General features: G+C 41.7%; 1 protein-coding gene across 4 annotated transcripts in view; it reads right to left on the minus strand.

Annotated features, from left to right (window-relative positions):
• SAMD12 (sterile alpha motif domain containing 12) overlaps nucleotides 1–18,517 on the minus strand; it is a 177,818-nt gene that overhangs the window by 15,051 nt on the left and 144,250 nt on the right. For 2 of the 4 annotated variants that reach the window (XM_065629145.1, XM_065629143.1), the window contains exon 6: nucleotides 3,673–3,738. The exons of the other annotated variants lie outside the window; for them this stretch is intronic. In XM_065629145.1, coding sequence (XP_065485217.1) covers nucleotides 3,689–3,738 — 50 coding nt within the window. In that variant the 3' untranslated portion in view covers nucleotides 3,673–3,688. Of the gene's footprint in view, nucleotides 1–3,672; nucleotides 3,739–18,517 lie in introns of those variants that run through there. 4 annotated transcript variants of the gene reach the window in all.

An 18,517-nucleotide genomic window follows, 5' to 3' on the forward strand; every position in this document is an offset into this window, starting at 1 on the left:
GAACCTTGGAACAAAAATCTATCCCAAGAAATCATGTCTTTTTTTACACCTGAGCCTAATCAGCATGTGAAAATTTCCCAGGCTTAAAAGTTTGATTCAAAAACCAAGCAAAATCCTGAGAGAGACTCTTTCTTCTTTCAAAGTGATTCACTCATTGCTACTCAAGATGCTCCATATATCCCATCACCTACCTGCTGCTGCAAACACACAAAGAAAAAAGAAACGTGCTTTTGCATTCAACAGATCACAGTGATTTCCTCGAACTATCAAGCAGTTAAAATATTTTGAAAAAGTGCAAGTAACCACTTCCTTAGTGTTTACAGCTTCTTTGAAAGAGTTCTCTTAATCTGCTGCATGCTTACCCATCACTGTGAACAGTGAACTGGCTGTCCACCAGCATCCTTCTCTAGAGATTTAAATTATGGAAAACAGAAAGATTTAACAGAATGTAATGCTAAGGAGCCTGATAGTCTCAGCTGGTGCTGTCTGAAACTGAAAATGCATACGAGATTGCTGACTTTATACCTTATCATGCATATCTCTGCCTGCCTGCCGTCGGTTCTTGATCTCACCAGTCCTTGTGGGGTGCTCTGCAGGAAGCGAGAAAGGTTGTCACAAATGAACAGTCTTCGACACTCCGTGACTCTCTGTAGCCATTTGCACTACACTGCGAGCCTTTGCATATCGACTGCCTTCGTCTCAAGACACCGGGTTTTAATATGAAGCACCAGGAACTGTACAAACTGAGTGAAACTTAAAAAAGTCATGGCCGTATCTTCAGCTTACACATAAGGTGCTTAATCACACAGGTCCTGGTGGCCTGCAGTGGTTTGGTGGCTGCTCTGATCATCACCTGGAACTTGCCCTTACATTTCTTCTGCAGCTTCTGCAGGACACTTTCAAGCCTATCCCATTCAAAAGTGTGCAGCAGCATTTGGGAATTAGTTCTGTCCATTATATCATCCTTTTACTTGCTTCAGGATCTTCAGCGAAATATGCATTAATTTAAGAAACATAATCAGATGAAATCAAAGACTCCATTAGAAAAATCAAAGTATTACAGCAAAAGAGTTTGGAAGCTCTCTGGAGCTACAACCCCCTCGCTGCTTAAGCAGAGCTTATGCAGGATTAATAGGTGGAACAAACTATCCACCTTTAGGGAGATATTCACTATGAGGTTCCCTGAAATGAAAGTTTCCATTCTGTGAAGTGATTAACCAAGCAAAAAGGGAAATTATACCTGCTAAAACCACCTAAAAGACTGCATATATACACACATGCATTTACCACAAAACAAAACAAAACCAGATCACTAAGTCTACAAAATCAGCCCCCCTGCCCTCAATTAGTTGAACAAGCAACTTTATTCAGTCCTTTGGAGGAATGAATTATGATACAACCTTTACCCGTATTATCTCATCGTGTTATCACTGTGTTTTTCCCAGGACACTTGCAAGCACCAAACAATGCAGAGAAAGTGTATTTCGGTACCAGCTGGTAATTTGCTTTTTATCCTTGCAGTTCAACATGTGGCCCACCACACCTCATTTAATGCAAAACATCCAACCCCAAACTGGAAAAGACATGGACACAGTCTCTAACGATTTCACAAATAAAACGCCTCAATTTCAAAACACATCAGTGAGAAGACGTCGCCTTATTTTACAGTTCTTAGTGAGGCACAAAGAGTTACAAGGCTGCACTGGTGTTGTCTGTCCAGATCCTGGCTCCAGCACCAAGATCTCCAGGCCATCAGAGCTCTGGGGGGCTCCTGAGTTCGGTGAAAACCCTACGGAGAAGAGGGGGTTTGAAGAGGCTCCTGGAATACGTAGGCTGGGTCTGGAAGCTGCAGCTTCAAGGAGGGGTACGACTAAGAAGCTAAAGATGGAAAATTCTGGGTTTGACCACCCATGCAGACTTCTCGATATGCTTTTAGAAGATGCCTTCTCCTAGTCTGTCCCAAAGTCTGATTTTATCTGGAAACCAACCCGTACTGATTGCCAGCTGAAGGGAAAATTGCTGGACCGTCAATGTTACAATCACCCTCCACGGCCGCTGGGCTGTCCAGCAAAAAAAATCAGTCACAATTTTATCCTCATCAATCTGTTGTCACCAGATTGAGGAACTCTTCCTAGGCATCCTTTAAAAGGTCTACAGAAAAATTAGCACAGCACATACGCCACTACTGTTTTATAAATCAAATCAAATGAAAGGCTCCTGGTCTAGTTCTCCCAGCTGCAGGACCAAGCCCAGGGAGAGGGGACGTCCTGCCCGAGGTGGAGGTCCCCGTCCACCCTACGGCTGATGCTGGGAGGGAGCAGGCAGCTGAGAATGCTCGCCGCTCTGCAAGTCGAGCTTCATGTCTCTGTCTGGGGGGCTGGAACATGAACTACAGAGATAAAATGAGTTACCACCTTTGAAGAGTTCCCTGGGTGATTATTAAGACTATATCTTGATATATAATACACCCACCAGAGACCCTAGACACCAGTAATGCTGCCTCTGCAGAAGGGCTTGATAAATGAAGGATGGGCTGATTGTATCGAAGAAGTTCTTAAGTCAGGCATGAAGTCCAAGGCCTGAAATTATGTGGGCTGGATTGACCACAGAGCCAAGCAAAGAAACACAATAGCTATGAAACAAAGAACATCTAGCCAGTGTTCAGAAGGCATGAGATGTTCGGTCATTCAAATTTTTAGGGAGTAATAATTAGCTCTGCACAGGAACTCTCTGATCAGTGGCAAATCTGCTTTACTCTGATTTGCCCCTTTCCTGTTATTTTAGTTTGGAGGCTATCCAAAGCACCTGCATTTTTTTTTGTCTCCCTCTGCATCCTGCACATGTTCCTGAAAACATGATTGCACAGAAATGTATATAAATGGTTTCAGACCACAGTGGCTGTTCAGTATGCTGGGGAGATGATTCTATATTTGGTTGCTGACATCCAAAGCAAAATGCTGTGTAATGTCCCCCTTCGTCCAAACTAAGCAATACGAAGCGTGCCTGCCATGCGTTCATTGCAGGTGGGCCCTGCGGGGCAGATTACAGGACCTGCTGGAGTCCTCCACACTGCCCTGGCTGCCTGCAAACCCAAGGGAAGCCCGTGCCTGGGCAGAAGGCACACTGCCCATACTCATCCTCACGCGGCCGTCACCGGCCAGGCTGGGCATCCAGAGCCCAGGGCTGGGACGTGCTCCCGGGTGCTGCACTGGAGCCATAACCAGTGTAAATCAAGGACAGGACCTACTTAGTGGCAGAAAATAATTCAATATCAGGTAGAAATTGACCTTTAAAAGTCAGACAGAAGGGCATTGCCACACTTTAAATAGAGGGGGTTTAGGCTAAATGTCATATCAGGAAAAAGACTTTCATTCATCATTCGGATTCTTTGCTTGTACGACATACCAGTATGGACTGATGGATGCAAGACAGTGAAATACACAGCAGAGCAACAACTCGGTGGTTGAGGTGAAGGCCTTATCTGCCATATCATAGACCACCAGACTTCCCTCGGCTGCCTAGTTAAATAAATACATAATTGTCCTGCACAAAGTAGAACCGCATCAAAAAAAAAGATATATAGCCTACCTCCTTCCCACCTGGAAGCTCGTCTTTAAGGTTAGAGATGTAAATAAATAAGCTTGCATGACCTTCTTCTGATTCAGCTGAACTTCTCCAGGCAGGCTGATTAAAGCTGGCTGGCTGTTTCCACACATAACTGCGGAGTGCAACCTAGACCTAATGCAAACCACAGACAGAAGTGGGACAGGAGAATCCATCCCTGCCTGTGCTGAGCTGTGAGAAGTAACATCACTGTGCCTGCAGAGCCCCAGCTCACTTAGCTCTCATGTCTGCATGGGGTTGCACAGACAAACTCATTTCACCCACCCTAGACAGGCAAGCCAGTTATCCAGGCTTCTTCAACAAGCAGGGGAGAAAGACCAGGCCTTTGGAAGAGTGACCCACCTACTTACTTGTCATGTTGGATAAACGATTCTTTGGCAGCTCCTCTCTTCACTGATTACCAAGAAAGCTAGATGATGAGCTCAGAGTAGGTATCCAGCAATTAAATGGCAAACAAGAGGTGACAGGAATTGCAACTTTATGCTTAATTTGATTGTTACAAATTCCAATTAGCATGTGAAATGTAGGTATTACAATGTTCAGGTTTGGCATGTTTAATGCTTACATTTCTACTGAAATCAAGAATTATATAGATTCCAGTAAAGGGATAAGAGGCCTAAATTTCTTGGAGGCCTTGGATACTGGAATTTGACAAGGAAATTACCCACTAAATAATCTCCTTAGAAATTCATACACACAACTGAGATAATGAGATGCTTTCTGCAAGCAGTCCACAAAGTACCGAAGTTTTTCAAACAAATTATTTACTCAGCACTATTGGTATCATTTTGCAGCTGGATAATTTATTGTGACCATGCTGACAAATTGTTTCCATTTGTCACTGATTTGCTTTTCATTTCCACTTGCAATATATGAACAAATCGACATCACAGTAAAGGAATTCACACGGGTAAGTAAAATTAGAGTAAACAAAAATAACACTTTGTTTATTATTAAACACTTTTCATATTTTAGCTATGGTAGGAAATTAGCTTGGTAGGAATTTGCAACTGGAGAAGTTCTACCACTTTATCTCAGGCCAAACAATTTATCACAATACATGTGCAGACAAACTTCTGCGCTTCAACAATCAGGGAAAATTTCTAATGGGATGTGGTATTTTTCTTCCACTGCCAGAAAACTACAGATCCCAATTAAATTTTTGCTTCAAGGAAGGAAGGAAGGAAGGAAGAATTTCTGCCAGTGAAGCATGAAACAGATTTTGGCTAGAAAGAAGATGGACAAGATTTTCAAAAAACCCCAAGTGATTTGCACACCAAAGTCTCATTAGAAGACAACAAGACTTTGATTTCCAAGTTACTAGTGAAAATTTTCTCTGATGATTCCTACAAATCTTTTAATATTTATCCTAAACAAGTGCTGACACATCATTCAAAAGCAGATCTGGGGCTGCAACAAGTTCTGGTAACCCCTTGAGACATTCCTAAAGCCTCACCCACAGGAGATTTGAAACTTCTGGCATGTCCATATGTCTGAAATCTTCAGTCTGCATCATGCATTTGTCTATTTGGGATAATTAAGGTTATGCCTTCGTGAGCACAGTACTGCGAGGTAACCGGGGTCTGGATTTACGGCAGAACAGATGCTCCGCTGTATCTGTCCATGTGTGTGTCCTCACCCACAGTGAACACGAGGCAGCTCGGTGCGTGGTCATTGAAGAAGCACACGCAACATACATTCAACATTCACACTCCATCTTCCAGTTGCCTCTCTGTAATTGCTCCGGTAGCCACGCCATCACATTTGTTTTCCAAGCCCAGCCACTATCGCAGGCTGCCCAAGAAGAAACACAGGCAGAACATCTTTCGCTAAGCCATTTTTTAGCCTGTTCACTGTCACCTTCAACCCACCCTTCAAGGCCTTTGTGCCAGGCTGGGTGCATCAAGAATAAATGGATGCTGGCACTGTTGAGCTAGGAGGTTAGCCAGGAGGTTAATAAGGAGGTTAGCCAGGACATTAACCAGGAGGTTAGCCAGGAGGTTAACCAGGAGGTTAACCAGGAGGTTAATCAGGAGGTTAGCCAGGAGGTTAACCAGGAGGTTAGCCTGGAGGTTAGTCAGGAGGTTAGCCAGGAGGTTAACCAGGAGGTTAGCCTGGAGGTTAGCCAGGAGGTTAACCAGGAGGTTAACCAGGAGGTTAGCCTGGAGGATGCATGCCCTAGGCTCCCAGAGACGCTGTATTTAGACACTGTACTCATAAAATGCCTAAACAGAAAAAAAGCTATAACATTGCAGAGACTGCAAAACCAAACAGCATCCTGGTCAGAAAAGCAGTGTGAGACGTTCAGGAACTGCCACTTAGATTGCCCCACTAACAAAGGATTTTTCTCTGGAAAAGTCACAGATTTCAGGATTCTGGAGTTTGGTCCTAAAGGGTGTGGGAACCAAAAGAGCTGTAAATGCATTAAATATCAACTTCTTAATGACACTTTTGTTCAGCTTCTACTTTCAATTCTGAGATTGCAAAGAGAAATGATCTCACCTCACTAGGGTGTAACTACAACATGCTGCTACAGCTCAGGCCTCCCTGTTTTTTCCAGCTTTCTCTGGTTAGAGGCTCCCAAGAGATTACTGTATCTGCGGCCCTAATGGAGCATCCTGGAGACGTCTTGGTGATCACTCAAGCACAGCCTGTCAACAAGAACTTTTGTCTCCAACCTCTTGGCCCAGATTCCAGATCAGAAATTCATTCCAATGTCTCAGGAAATTATGTCTTCTGATGTAGTTGAAAGGCGTTTCTCCATTGCACATGGATATTGTTCATTGCTATTGCACAGGCCAGGCCACTCCAGTGGACATTTCTAAATCCACTGCTATAAATACACCCTGACCACCAGTCAGAAGTTATGAAATCCATCCATTCTGGATTTTCTTCTTGCAGATACCACCGCCTTTATGTAGAAAGGAAAAAAAAAAGCTTTAAAAAAACCCCTTTTTTTCTTCTGATTCAAAGTCTCAAGAACTTAAGCAGTAAATAATTTGTGATATCTATATCCCAGACTAATATAAAGGTATAATCCCATATTATATAATTAATATAAAGGTATAATCCCACATTATATAAAGGTAAATCTTCTGAACCTGCTATACAACAAGAGTGATCCAATAGTTCTGCCCTTCTCTGTTGGAAAGCAAGTTTTGCTTTGTGTTATAGCTTCTTATGCTGAGGTATATGGTTTATGTAATGCTGAGATTGGGAATATCCTTGTCTATGCAAACTCCAGATGGCATTTTGGGAACATCTACCTGCTATTGTAGCACACATGTTCTATGTCCCTGCAGGATGCCTAACAGGAGCCGTTCTGTTCAGCGCCAAGCCAGCCTTCTCTTTGTACCTTTGTGCAATGGGAAGTGATTCCCTTTCTGCCCATGGGCTGAAGACCGTGGCTCTGCTTCCAGCATGCACACAGCGCCGGGAGCGTGATCCCAGGTGATGCATCGCGCAATGGTGGAGATGGACGTGGTCCTCCAGTCCTGCCTTCCTTTCCTCCACTGCTGGGTTGTGAAATAAGCCCATGAGAAAAGCTCGAGCAAAGCTTTAAACCAATTAATTTCGCAGATCTGCCCTGGAGCTCCACCACAGCCAGTGGGCAGGCGGGCGGTGGGGAGGGACGGCCGGGGGCAGCGGCAGGAGCCGCTTCAGCCGGCTCCACAATTGTGGTGTTCGTAACACAGAGTCCTATCTTGTGTCTCCCTGAACACTGACTGTGGCCTCCCAAAGAACATTGATGTTTAACTCGATTTAGAAAGGTAATAAAGAATGAAGCCAGCAGCCTGCGAATGGATAGACTGCGCTGTGGATAACAGGCACGGCTAATTCTGGTTTTAAACAACAATAGGGACAGCAGACCCACTGGCAACAGCCAAAGCATTTCTTCAAATTATGCATTCTCTGACTTTTCTTTTGCTACTGGAGGGCCCAACTCTGCAAACTATTTTTAGTAGCGTTACTTTGTTAGTGCCCAGCCATGAATCAGGGTCCCACTGTGCTATTCAAACACTTAACTAAAGGCTGGTTTCTGCCCAAAGACTTTGAAATCCAACTTACAAAAATCCCATAGGTCTAAATGGCAGAAAGAACTACATTAGCACTACTTTCTTTTATGGTCTTTTATTACTTGTTTTACTAAATATTATTTACTTCATTTGCAGCAATCAGAGTAGAATAACAAAAAACCATTTTCAAGCAAAAGACTGGAACAACTCTCCAGTACTGCTGGTGAAATCACAAACCATTTCAATGAAAGAAACTATAGGCATTGAACAGCCCAAAATGGCTTCTGCAGAGCCACAGCAGTATTGTATGCAAATATATAATTTAGTTGTTTTTATGTAACCTGGCTATTTTGTAATCACAGAAGTAGGGATTAGACGAATGGGGCATAAGCCATTTGTAAAGAAAGTACATGGGAAAAATATGCACTGCAGTTACAGTCATGATATTTAAATTTAGATACTCAATAAACACATTGTCAGCTAACAGCAAATTACTCAGTTTCATTAATGATACTGATTTGGAGTTCAAGTAGAAGATACAGAAATGAAAATCTATGTATGTACATGATCTTTTAAAACAAATTTTAACGAGTGGTGATTATCTTGCTTTTATCGAGTGCTGTTCATCCGAGCATGCTTTACAAACCAACTGCACAATCACATACTCATTTGCCCATGAACAAATGAGTTCACCCTGTCTGTCACTAGACGGCCATCATCTCTGGTTTGACAACATGAGGTGCTCGTAAGCATGCACAACACTTTAAAAATGTTTTTGGCACAATAAATGCAAAATATAGACAGGATCTGTGTGTAGAATCTAGACAGGATATGTGCCTATGATAACTCTAGCTAAAATGTCATGAGAAACATATATATATCACAAAATCTGTCGTGACTGTATATAAAATAATCATAAGTGATTACGACTAAATACCTTCATTCTGCAGATTCAGCAACTCATCCATGCCACCATGCTGAGATATCATTTGCAATGACCTTTAAAGAAAATGACCCCTATTCCCAGAGAGCAGACTGCCTGCAGGACAAGTGTCTGGGATACGAGCGCATGATTGAGTGGCTAATATCTTTACTCAACTTCAGTTCACCAGATCTAACAGGAAAAGAAGTTCTGAGACCATGTTTTTGCCCTGTGTTTTGAGATTCTGCTTCCGAAACCTTTGTAGCATCCTCTGAAGGGTTTTTGGAAAGCTCGATAACCTTCTCCGTTAAAGCCAAGGCACTCCTGAGAGCCACAGCTTAATTGGATTTCTCTAAATGGTCTTTAAGATCTGTGGTAAGGATCTGGATCCATCCTGCAACCACACCGAGTCATCTACCAAAGACCAGGACAAAAGTACCACTGAAGGTGACAGCTGCTACTTGTTTAAAATATCCATTCCCTATCACACAGCATTAGCTGCTGACGTTAACTAAGACATTCAACCCAAAGTCTACCTACCACGCTTGGTATTTTTGGGCTGCTGTACCAGCAAAGATCTTGCAAACGAAAATGTGGCCCAGATTTATCCAACTATTTGTAGACATTACATCTACAGACTGTCTACACCGTCCGTGCAGAGACAGTCACCTGCCTCCTGTCCCCAGCCCCAAACCTGATCCCTCCTGGAAGATCCCTACTGCTGGCTACGGTGGGAAGACAGAGAAACCTGGGAGATACCTGTGGGTAGACAAGGCCTCAAAATTTGATTTAAAAATGCAGGAGAACAAGGTTTTCATTCACAGAACAGTTTAGTTTCCAACAATGATCTACAATGATCATCTACTCCAAGTATCCGACCTCTCCAGGTGTTAATCTCAGTGAACAGTGAGAAAATGATCTGTGAGCTGTGCTGCATCTACAGAGCTAAGGGGAAGAAAAAAGCAACAAAATTATTTTAGTTAACCAAGGCTGCAGGCATGGATCTGAATATACCCAGGGAACAGATTTTTTGAGGAAGGCGGTGCCATTTTTACATTCCGATGAGTAACAACACACTCTAAAAATGTTTTATAGGATTTGATTGTGAGAGACAGAATTAGTTTGGAAACCTTGCCTTTAGAAGACCATGGCAACCACTAGCAAGGTGAAAAACAGCATCCCCGGGTCATTTCTATGGAGGTTTCTGATAGTAGCTTGGCTGGCGCTCACTTCTCCGCATGGCAGCAGAATTACCGACTTTGCTGGGAACAGCCAAGACTCCTCACTTAATAGCAAGTTATGACAAATCACTGTTAATTCTAGTGCTGGCTATAAATTGTGTTAAAATCTTTATCTGAGATTTTAAGGACCAGACAAAGGATTTGGAGGACTGGAATGGAAGTTGTCCCCTGTTGACCAGTTTTCTTATTAATTCCATACGGGTGGATGTCTCCTTTCTCCACATAAAAACTTGTGAAGGTCTGATACCAGCTACCTGTTAAATGTCCTTCTGTGACTGCACAGCAAATCACCTTAGTCTATTCTGACTGGCACTAATGGAGCTCTCACCACCCAGAAGCAACATCCACGCACCCAATCCTTTTAGTCTCTGGGACTTCATGGTGTTTCCTCCCCACCCCATAGCAGTTGCTTAGTGTAAGAAAGGGACAAAACTTAAGCACATAAATTTGTGTGTGCATATATATACACTATGAATGAGGAATTCACAACTTCTTCTCCAGCACCTCTTGGGGACCTAAAAGCATCACCTGCAGCCCTGCTGCATCGGGGTTTGCCAACAGCTGGTTTCCAGAGCAGTCAGGCACCCTTTCCCCTTGTTACATTTTTGGAAGAGTCTGCAAACTTTCAGCCTTTTAATATTGAATGTGAAGTCAAATTATATAAACAAACAGTCTCTCAACCCAGTAGAAATATTAAGTTAAATTTCAAGGTAGGATATTTAGATTGGGGAAGATACAATTTGTACCTTTAAATGAAAGGCTTGTTTTTGAGGTTTATTCCCCAAAACAAAGGCCTTTTTAGTGCTGATCATTTGCACCAATTTGAGTCACTGATGGCCAAGATGAAAGGGCCAGAACCAGGACAAAACTATCTCAGCCCTTCTGAAGATGTCACCTGGGCCTATGGAATGAACATTGTCACTCGTATAGACAGTCAAATCTGCCCCGCAGGGATGAATCGGGAAAACACCCCTTATCAACATCTACCTATCTATTTATCTACCTGGCTATCAGATTTTTGTCTTGTCTTGTCTCTTGGTGTTGGCAGTGATTACTGCATACACCCACAATGTCAGCAGCTCCAGACAAAAATATTTTTCACTACTCCAGTTCTTCTTTTTTGTGTCACAATGCATGCCAGACTCACCCCAGAAAGTCTGCATTTAAGTATTTCTGTTTCCTCTCCTTATTCTGAGTAACACTTACGGGAAATCTGCTCTTTGACTTCAAGGTAAGACCAAGATGGACGCACAGTGATAGTTAACCAGGGATGATCTATTTAAAACCATACTGTCATCTCCCTAACTAGCCCATGCAAGTCAAATGCTTTAAAAAATACTTTGGTTATTACTAGTGCACCTGAAACCTGGTGCCAGTTTTTGTGGGTTTTCTGCCACGCTTTTTCTCTTTAAATAATCCTGGCTCAAAACAAAACCAAACCAAACAAAATGCCATCATAGGCACCCACAGACTGGCAAGGAAAAATCACTTCTGATTTGCAGAGATGCTCAACTGTGGCAGTCGCCTTCAGCTTCAGGAGAAAGGAAGCGAAAAAAACAACCCTGGGTAACTATAAAGGAGAACAAGCATAGATGTATATATATTGAAAAAAAAAAAGACCCAGGACAACGGAGTTCCATCGTGTAAGTTATAACCTAAACATAAGCAAGCAGACAAATTAAGCAGATGTATGCTCTGTGTATACATTAATGTTGGTATTAGACCTCTAAAAAATAACTTCCCATTATGCACCCCTTAAGCAACAATAAATTTGGTTGGCACCTGCATGCCAATGGAAGGACTGAAGCAGCCAGTGATATGAATTGTTGTTAAACCCTATTTAAAACAATTATATCTTTATGCTAGCTGAAATTCTTTACTGTTTATAATCAGCTTTCAGCTCTAAAATCCAAGTCACCAGGACACAAACATAACTTACATTACACTGTAAGACTGTGGCCGTAAAAGAATATTAAGGAGGAACTCTTGCCAAAATAATACTAAATAATTTGTTTCTAGTTAAGATTAAAATTATGGCTAAGAGAGTAGAGGCTTGCTAATTTGCTTTAATGATTGGGAGATCCACTGCAAATTACTGAACTTTGCAGCTAAGTGAGAAACACATTAAAAAAGCAAGTGTGATTTATCACAAAATGCACTTTGCTCATTTATTTTGACAACTGTTGTTTAAATTATTTATACCTCTTCATCATGTACTAGTAAATGTACTGTAGTTTGTTTTGTAAAAATAGTCATCAGTGAGATCAGAGTAACATAACATCCGCTATTACCCTTTGCGTGGAGGTGAGTAGAAATCTGCGTTTTGTGCCTTGCCAAAGCAAAACAGCGTTTCAGGAAAGGGCTGTGTTGGTGTTTGTTGGGTTTTTGTTTGTTTGTTTGTTCTTTTAAACAATGGTGAACCTACAGCAGCTCCCAACCATTTCACCTCAGACACCTGGTGTGAACTGTGGGGTTGTCCTGTGAAGCGACAGGAGTTGGACTCTATGATCCTTGTGGGTCCCTTCCAACTCAGGATATTGTATGATTCTATTTCTAATATATCTATCAAAACTTGAAGTATATGTATCAAAACACTCAGCAAGGAGCTGAGTGCTGTTACCTTGAATGTGAAGCCACTTATTTAAGTGCCTATTAAGGGCTTTAAAATGTGGGCATTGGGATTCCCTCCCTGGAAATCTCCATCAGGGCCCATGAACAAGGTTCTGAACCTGAACTCAAAGTCAATGGGAGCTCTGCTTGTACAGGCTGAAGAACATTATTGAGTACCTACTGCTTTGAATTGATGCATCTTCTTTAAGGGAAGAGAAACTTTGCTTTCTCCCTCTTGCTATTTCAGGTCTATCTGTAGAACAAAGAAGGAAGCCACACCTTCCTGTCCTGAGCTGTGGTTTGACTTTACAAACTTGGATCACGAGCACGAAATCAAGGTGAATAAGTGCACATGAGGAAGGGGAAAAGCTAAAGCAGCTTTGGCTCTAGTCATTCCTGGAATCAAGTTCTTGCAAGACTATGAAACACTCAGGGTGTTGGCTGGAGTTGCATCACAGTCAACCTACGCTGATGAACACCATGTACTCAGGAAACGAGGCAGTTGGGCATCCCAGGAGGATTAGCGCAGCAGGCTTGCCAGTGCATGTGCCTCCAGCCTTTCTATCGAGTATAACGCAACTCTGAAGAAGGGGAAAAACAAAACGAAATAAAAACAAAAAACCCCAAAACCCAGCTCGCAACATCCCCAGTAAAAGGTTAGCTCTTGTGAAAGATGCCAGACTGACCTCCCGAATTAGGGGTGCAAGGGGTTTTGGCATCCATCACTAAGCAAGGTACCTTACAGGGAGCTGGAGGACTTCTGGAGGCCTCTTTCCACTGTTACATACGGAAACCAGATCAGACATAATCTGACCTTACCGTTGCACTCACCCCACCTAATTTATACCTTAATTAATGATGATTATTAATTACTCTTAATTACTTTAGATCCCTAAATTAGTGAGGGTGCTTCTAATTAGAAGTGCGGTTATCCTTGGTATTCAGTGCCTCAGCAGATGCTCTGAATCCAGGCCCTACAGTATCACCTTCTCACGCAAACACTCATGACCACAAGTGCTGAAAATCCTTTCTGTGCATGGCTAAAAAAATGGCCTTGAAGATGCTCACCGGGAAATCAAAGTTTTTCTCTCCTGGACCTAATAATTAGCAAGTGAGTTTTAAAACAAAACATGTTAGGGGCTTTGAAATCCACCCCCAGCCCATGGGTGAGCGGCTCTGTGCCGTGGTGGCTGCAGGGGGAGAGAGCTGACCTCTCCACAGGACAGAGGGAAATTTTGGGTTTCAGGAAAGCTGCAAGCTTTATACTTAATTCACAGGGTGTTTTGTTTTTTTTTTTTTTTTAAAAAAAGCAGAGTCATTAAACTGTAATTTAGGGGAACAGGGGGAGAGAAGTGGGAAAAAAGATTTACTGATAATCTCAGCAGTCATGTGCATTAGCTTCCTGTATGCTGACTCACTTTTAGCCGTTTAAACATGTTTCCTTCATATTTGTCATTGTTCTTTTTTTTTTTTTTTAATGGCATAAACTTTTCTCTCCTTTATACAGTAAGATAGAGGCAAAGACACTCAGGCCTTCATCCTGCTCATTTTTTCCTCCCATTTACTTCTGCCTGCCTGGATCTATGGAAACCTAACCGGAGAGTTTTCCCTCGGAGGTGGCGCATCTGAAGGGCACCCGCAGGCAGATGAAGCAAGTCTGTACCGTGCCCTGCAAGTGTTAACAGCTCAGCCAGCACAACCTTTTTGTCTGGAAAGACACTTTCTCAGATAAACACGTTTCAAAGCAGGAGAGTTAAATTTAACAGCACGGCATCCTCACAGCCGGAGGATGGCTGCGGGAAAGCCCATGGTACCAGACAGTTGGATTTCCACGTCAAACCAAGAGCAGCCTCATGAATGTGCTCAAACGTGACTCACGTTTCTGTGCCATTTACAGCAAAAAACACAACGGATAATCCCCCCCCGCCTCTTCCTTTGCTCTCTTTGGATGCTCACCTAAATCATAGAACCATTTTGATTGCAAAAGACCCTCAAGATTATAGAGTCAAACTGTTAACCTAACGTTGCCACTAAACCATGTCCCTAAGAAACTCACCTACACATCTTTTAAACACCTCCAGGGGTGGTGATTCAACCACTTCCCTGGGCAGCCTGTTGCAATGCTTGACAATGCAACTCAGTGAATACTTTTTAGGTAACTTATCCACCTTTTGGACCAGGTGAGACAGCTGTGGATGTCTCAGCGCTGTTTGCTTCCCCACTAGGACTCCTCCCGTAGAACCAGGAGGACATGCCCAGAGACGCAGTCTTCTCAGAACAGGGCTGAAAGCAGGGCTGTTACCAGAGGGAGTGTTTGCACCACACTATCAGATTAGTCTTGGGCCATGGACTGATGTTTCCCTCCAGATTTAGCTGGAAACTCTAAAACGTGAGCAGTTTTTCAGCTGGTGTTGGTTTGTAGCCCTCTCAGAAACACCCATGCTCTGGAGGTCGGGGTCCTGTATGGTGCCTGGAAGCCTCCAGACCACAGTTGGTCCTGTCCCAATTACCTCTCACCAGCCGCTTTCTAAATCCCCGCTTTGAACAATAAAACAGCCACATCTACATTTCTGGGGCGTGTGTGCGTGCGTGGAGTGGGGATTGCTCGTTTAACACCCGGCTGGATCTCATTAAGATCAGGGTAAGATCACAGTACAGCGTCTTTAAAACAGCCCAGGAGAAAAAACAAAAATGCCATCAAGTACCATTAGCTAAACCGGGATTGTAGTGGTAGTTTTGTGCACATAACATAGCAAATTATTAAACACACTTCAACTATAAATACTAATAAACTCAAAGAAGCAAATCTTCTTAAGGTCTGCAAAACTCAATCTTAAAATTTTAGGTGCAGTTCTCTAGTTAAATTACAAAGCACTAAACCTAAAATTAACTTGCTCTGGGCAATCTTAAAATAGTAGATTGCTGGATCTAAGCTTATGGGTGTTCTCAGTTAACTGCTTCTGAAGAAATATAAAAGTAGTTTATTACATCTATAATTACAGCAAAACTTTGCCCTGTACTTTTCTCTCCTGGCTGGAGGAGACGAGTTTGGATGTATCACATAAAACCGAGCACTGAATATCAAAAGGACAGGAATCCCAACCGTGCAGAGCTATCAAAGCTCTTGAGATAAACCTGATACAGCCTTATGCAGGATCGTGCAGGTTTTTCTCTTTTGCATGACCACTTATATCACATGTACGAATACATTTATGTGCTTATATGTATACACACAATTACATACATTCAGTAAATAATCCTGCAGAAAAGGAACTTTCTGGGCATATTTAAAAACAGATGCTTTTGCACACGCACACAATTACTTTTCAAAGTAGTCTCCTTTTCCATATCTCTATTCTCATTTTGTCTATCAATAGTTTTATTTTTGTTTAAAATTTGAGACCCTGATCTTGACGATAAAATGTACTGCCAGAGAGGACAGAATATTGACAGTATTGTCAGTCTCGGCAGAAGATGAGAGTCAGACTCTCCTCCACAAAACCATAAGGCTGGGTGAAAAATCAATATGAGAGATTGATCTGCTTTCTGATTTTTCAGTTGTTAAGAGGCACATTTCCAAGCTGTTCTCTCCAGACCATGAAGGGCCAGAAACTTCTTTTTTATTGCTTAATGAAAGCTGAAAACTCATAATTTCACATGACTTCAGAAGCAGTAGCTCATAGAGAAATACCAAATATTGTCACAGTCATGATAAACCATACGATTGGCCACAGTTTTAAGATTTTGAGGTTTGAAATGCGACCTTTGCCAGCAAGCCATGCAGATAGACACTTAAGCAAGGCATGAGTTGTAATAAAATCTGGAAAATAATTTTTTTAAATGAGAGAAAAGACAGAATATTGCTTTGTATACATAACTCCAATACAGCGTGAATAACTTGTAACTTTTCTGGAGAGATTGCAGCAATCACAACTTATTTTTAAATTCACCTGCTTTAACCCAGTACATGTAGAACTATTTTCAAGTAGAAGATCTCTCTTGGAGGAAGTAATGCAGCTGATACTCCAAGCTCTTCCATCCAATCAGATGTAGTTCCTGGTTGCTGATTGCGTTTGCTACTGTATTGCAACATTTTATGATTAAGTCAGTAAACTTAACAATATTTAAACTGCTGTTCTGATTAGAAAGCTTAAAATATGTGGAGAGTAGCAGGGGTACTTTTAAAAGCACTTGGCTTAATTTTTCTTCTACTGTATTAAATGAAAATGACTGATTCCAAGAAGTATCACAGCAATACTGGGTATTTAGATGTAAAAAAAATCCAAACCTTCCTGTAATTCTATTTGCCCTCTACAGCTTTTTCTACTGTTTTCCAGACTACTGCTTTTCTTGAACTTTTTCAAATTTCTTCTCATAAACTGACAACTTATACTAAAGATTGGCAATGTGAGAATAGAAAAAGCCATTCCCACAATTATGTAACCCAACATTTACTAAAAATGTCAATACTTTTCAAAGATCAGCAGACACTTCTCCCAATAGAAGTGACTTTTATAGTCAATACTGACAACTGGCCAGTTCTGGAAAAGTACCATGTTTCTCTTACAGGCTATTTTAGTACAGAAAGCAAATCTTGAAACATTAAAAAGGAAGTAAAACAATAACAAGTGAGACATGTAAAGACTCCCCTTTCAACATCTCATCTAGACAATGAGTCATATGTTCATTTACAGCTAAGCTTGGATTACGTTGCTAGCAGTGAATCTGAAAGCAGAAAAATAAAAACAGAACCACTGTCCAAAGATGAACTTCTCATGTGAGAGAAAAAGCAAGAGGATTTCAATATATATTTCCTCATGTTTGTTCCGGTAAGAAAATTGAATTAAGAAAATGATGAAACTTTACAAAACACGAAAAATCTAATTATTAAAAATTATTTGCTAAAACCTATTTTATGACGACTCAAAGACCTTCTGTTCCTTGCAATGCACCCGCTGTTTTTCATTATTTAACACATAAAAAAATGCATTAAATCACCTGTTCTACAAACTGCAGTTGTGGGGAAAGTAAAAGACTGAAGCATTCAATACAGAAATTCAGACCCATGCAATTCTCTGCAGCCTGTGCCAGGTCTGGCCAAAAAGATCCAGTGATAGCTGAATCATACTGATCTCAACCTAAGACAAATTCAGATTAATCCCTGCTTTTCAGCAAACGGAAATGAATTAAAACAAAATGTATGCTAGAAACGATACAATTTTACAACTGAAAGAGAATATACGTTTGCTTTTTCCTACGAATTTTATAGTTCATTTAATAAAAACTCACAGGACAACATGAGGTTGATTCAAATATGAGGCTGCACATTTGCACAAGAAGATACATTTTATAGTATCAGGATTATTTTCCCTTTCCTTGTTATCCTTTTACAAAATGACACCGAGCAGCATTTTGCAGGCACTGCAGGAGAGATTATAACCCGTTTGCTGAACCCACTCGCACAAACCGCTCCCAGGGTTTCTTGTTTTCACCAGATGGTGTTAGGGTGGGATTGCTGGTGAGCACCAAATCTGCCTATTTCCGTGCTGATTATTTCTGGAAGATTTGCTGACAGCAACATGTGAAAAGCAGAGCTGTGAAGCTGTGCCTCCTGCGTGTGAACTGGGTTTTTCGCAGCGTCAGTCAACTGTCTGGGAAAGATCGCCATCCCCCGTATGCTCCCCGTCTTCTTCTCCGAGCCCCTTCTGAACAGTTAAAAACAAGTCCCGACTCCAGCCAACATTGTTTTGAATATACACTATCATGCCAAGAAATCTTGATTCTTTGGGCTTTGTGTTATGCTTCAAAACAATACACAGAAACACTGGTCCTGGGACAGTCAACAGCACATACATTTTTTTCATTTATAGTAGTCATGATACATAAGGATTTATCATGGATTTTGTTTAGAGGAGACCCAACAGAAAACATGACCGTCATGTCAACACCGCGATGGGCTTGGTGTGTAATTTCTTGGGTTTGTAGACAGAAGGTGAGATAAGAAAGAAATCTGATTTTGACTGAAATTACTTGGGACAAGCAGAAGTAAATGCTTTAATGCATCACATTCCTCCATCATCCTAGGCTAACTCTGAACTCAGATG

The sequence above is a fragment of the Caloenas nicobarica genome, chromosome 2 (assembly GCF_036013445.1).
Source record: "Caloenas nicobarica isolate bCalNic1 chromosome 2, bCalNic1.hap1, whole genome shotgun sequence".
In the NCBI taxonomy this organism is placed as follows: Eukaryota; Metazoa; Chordata; class Aves; order Columbiformes; family Columbidae; genus Caloenas; species Caloenas nicobarica.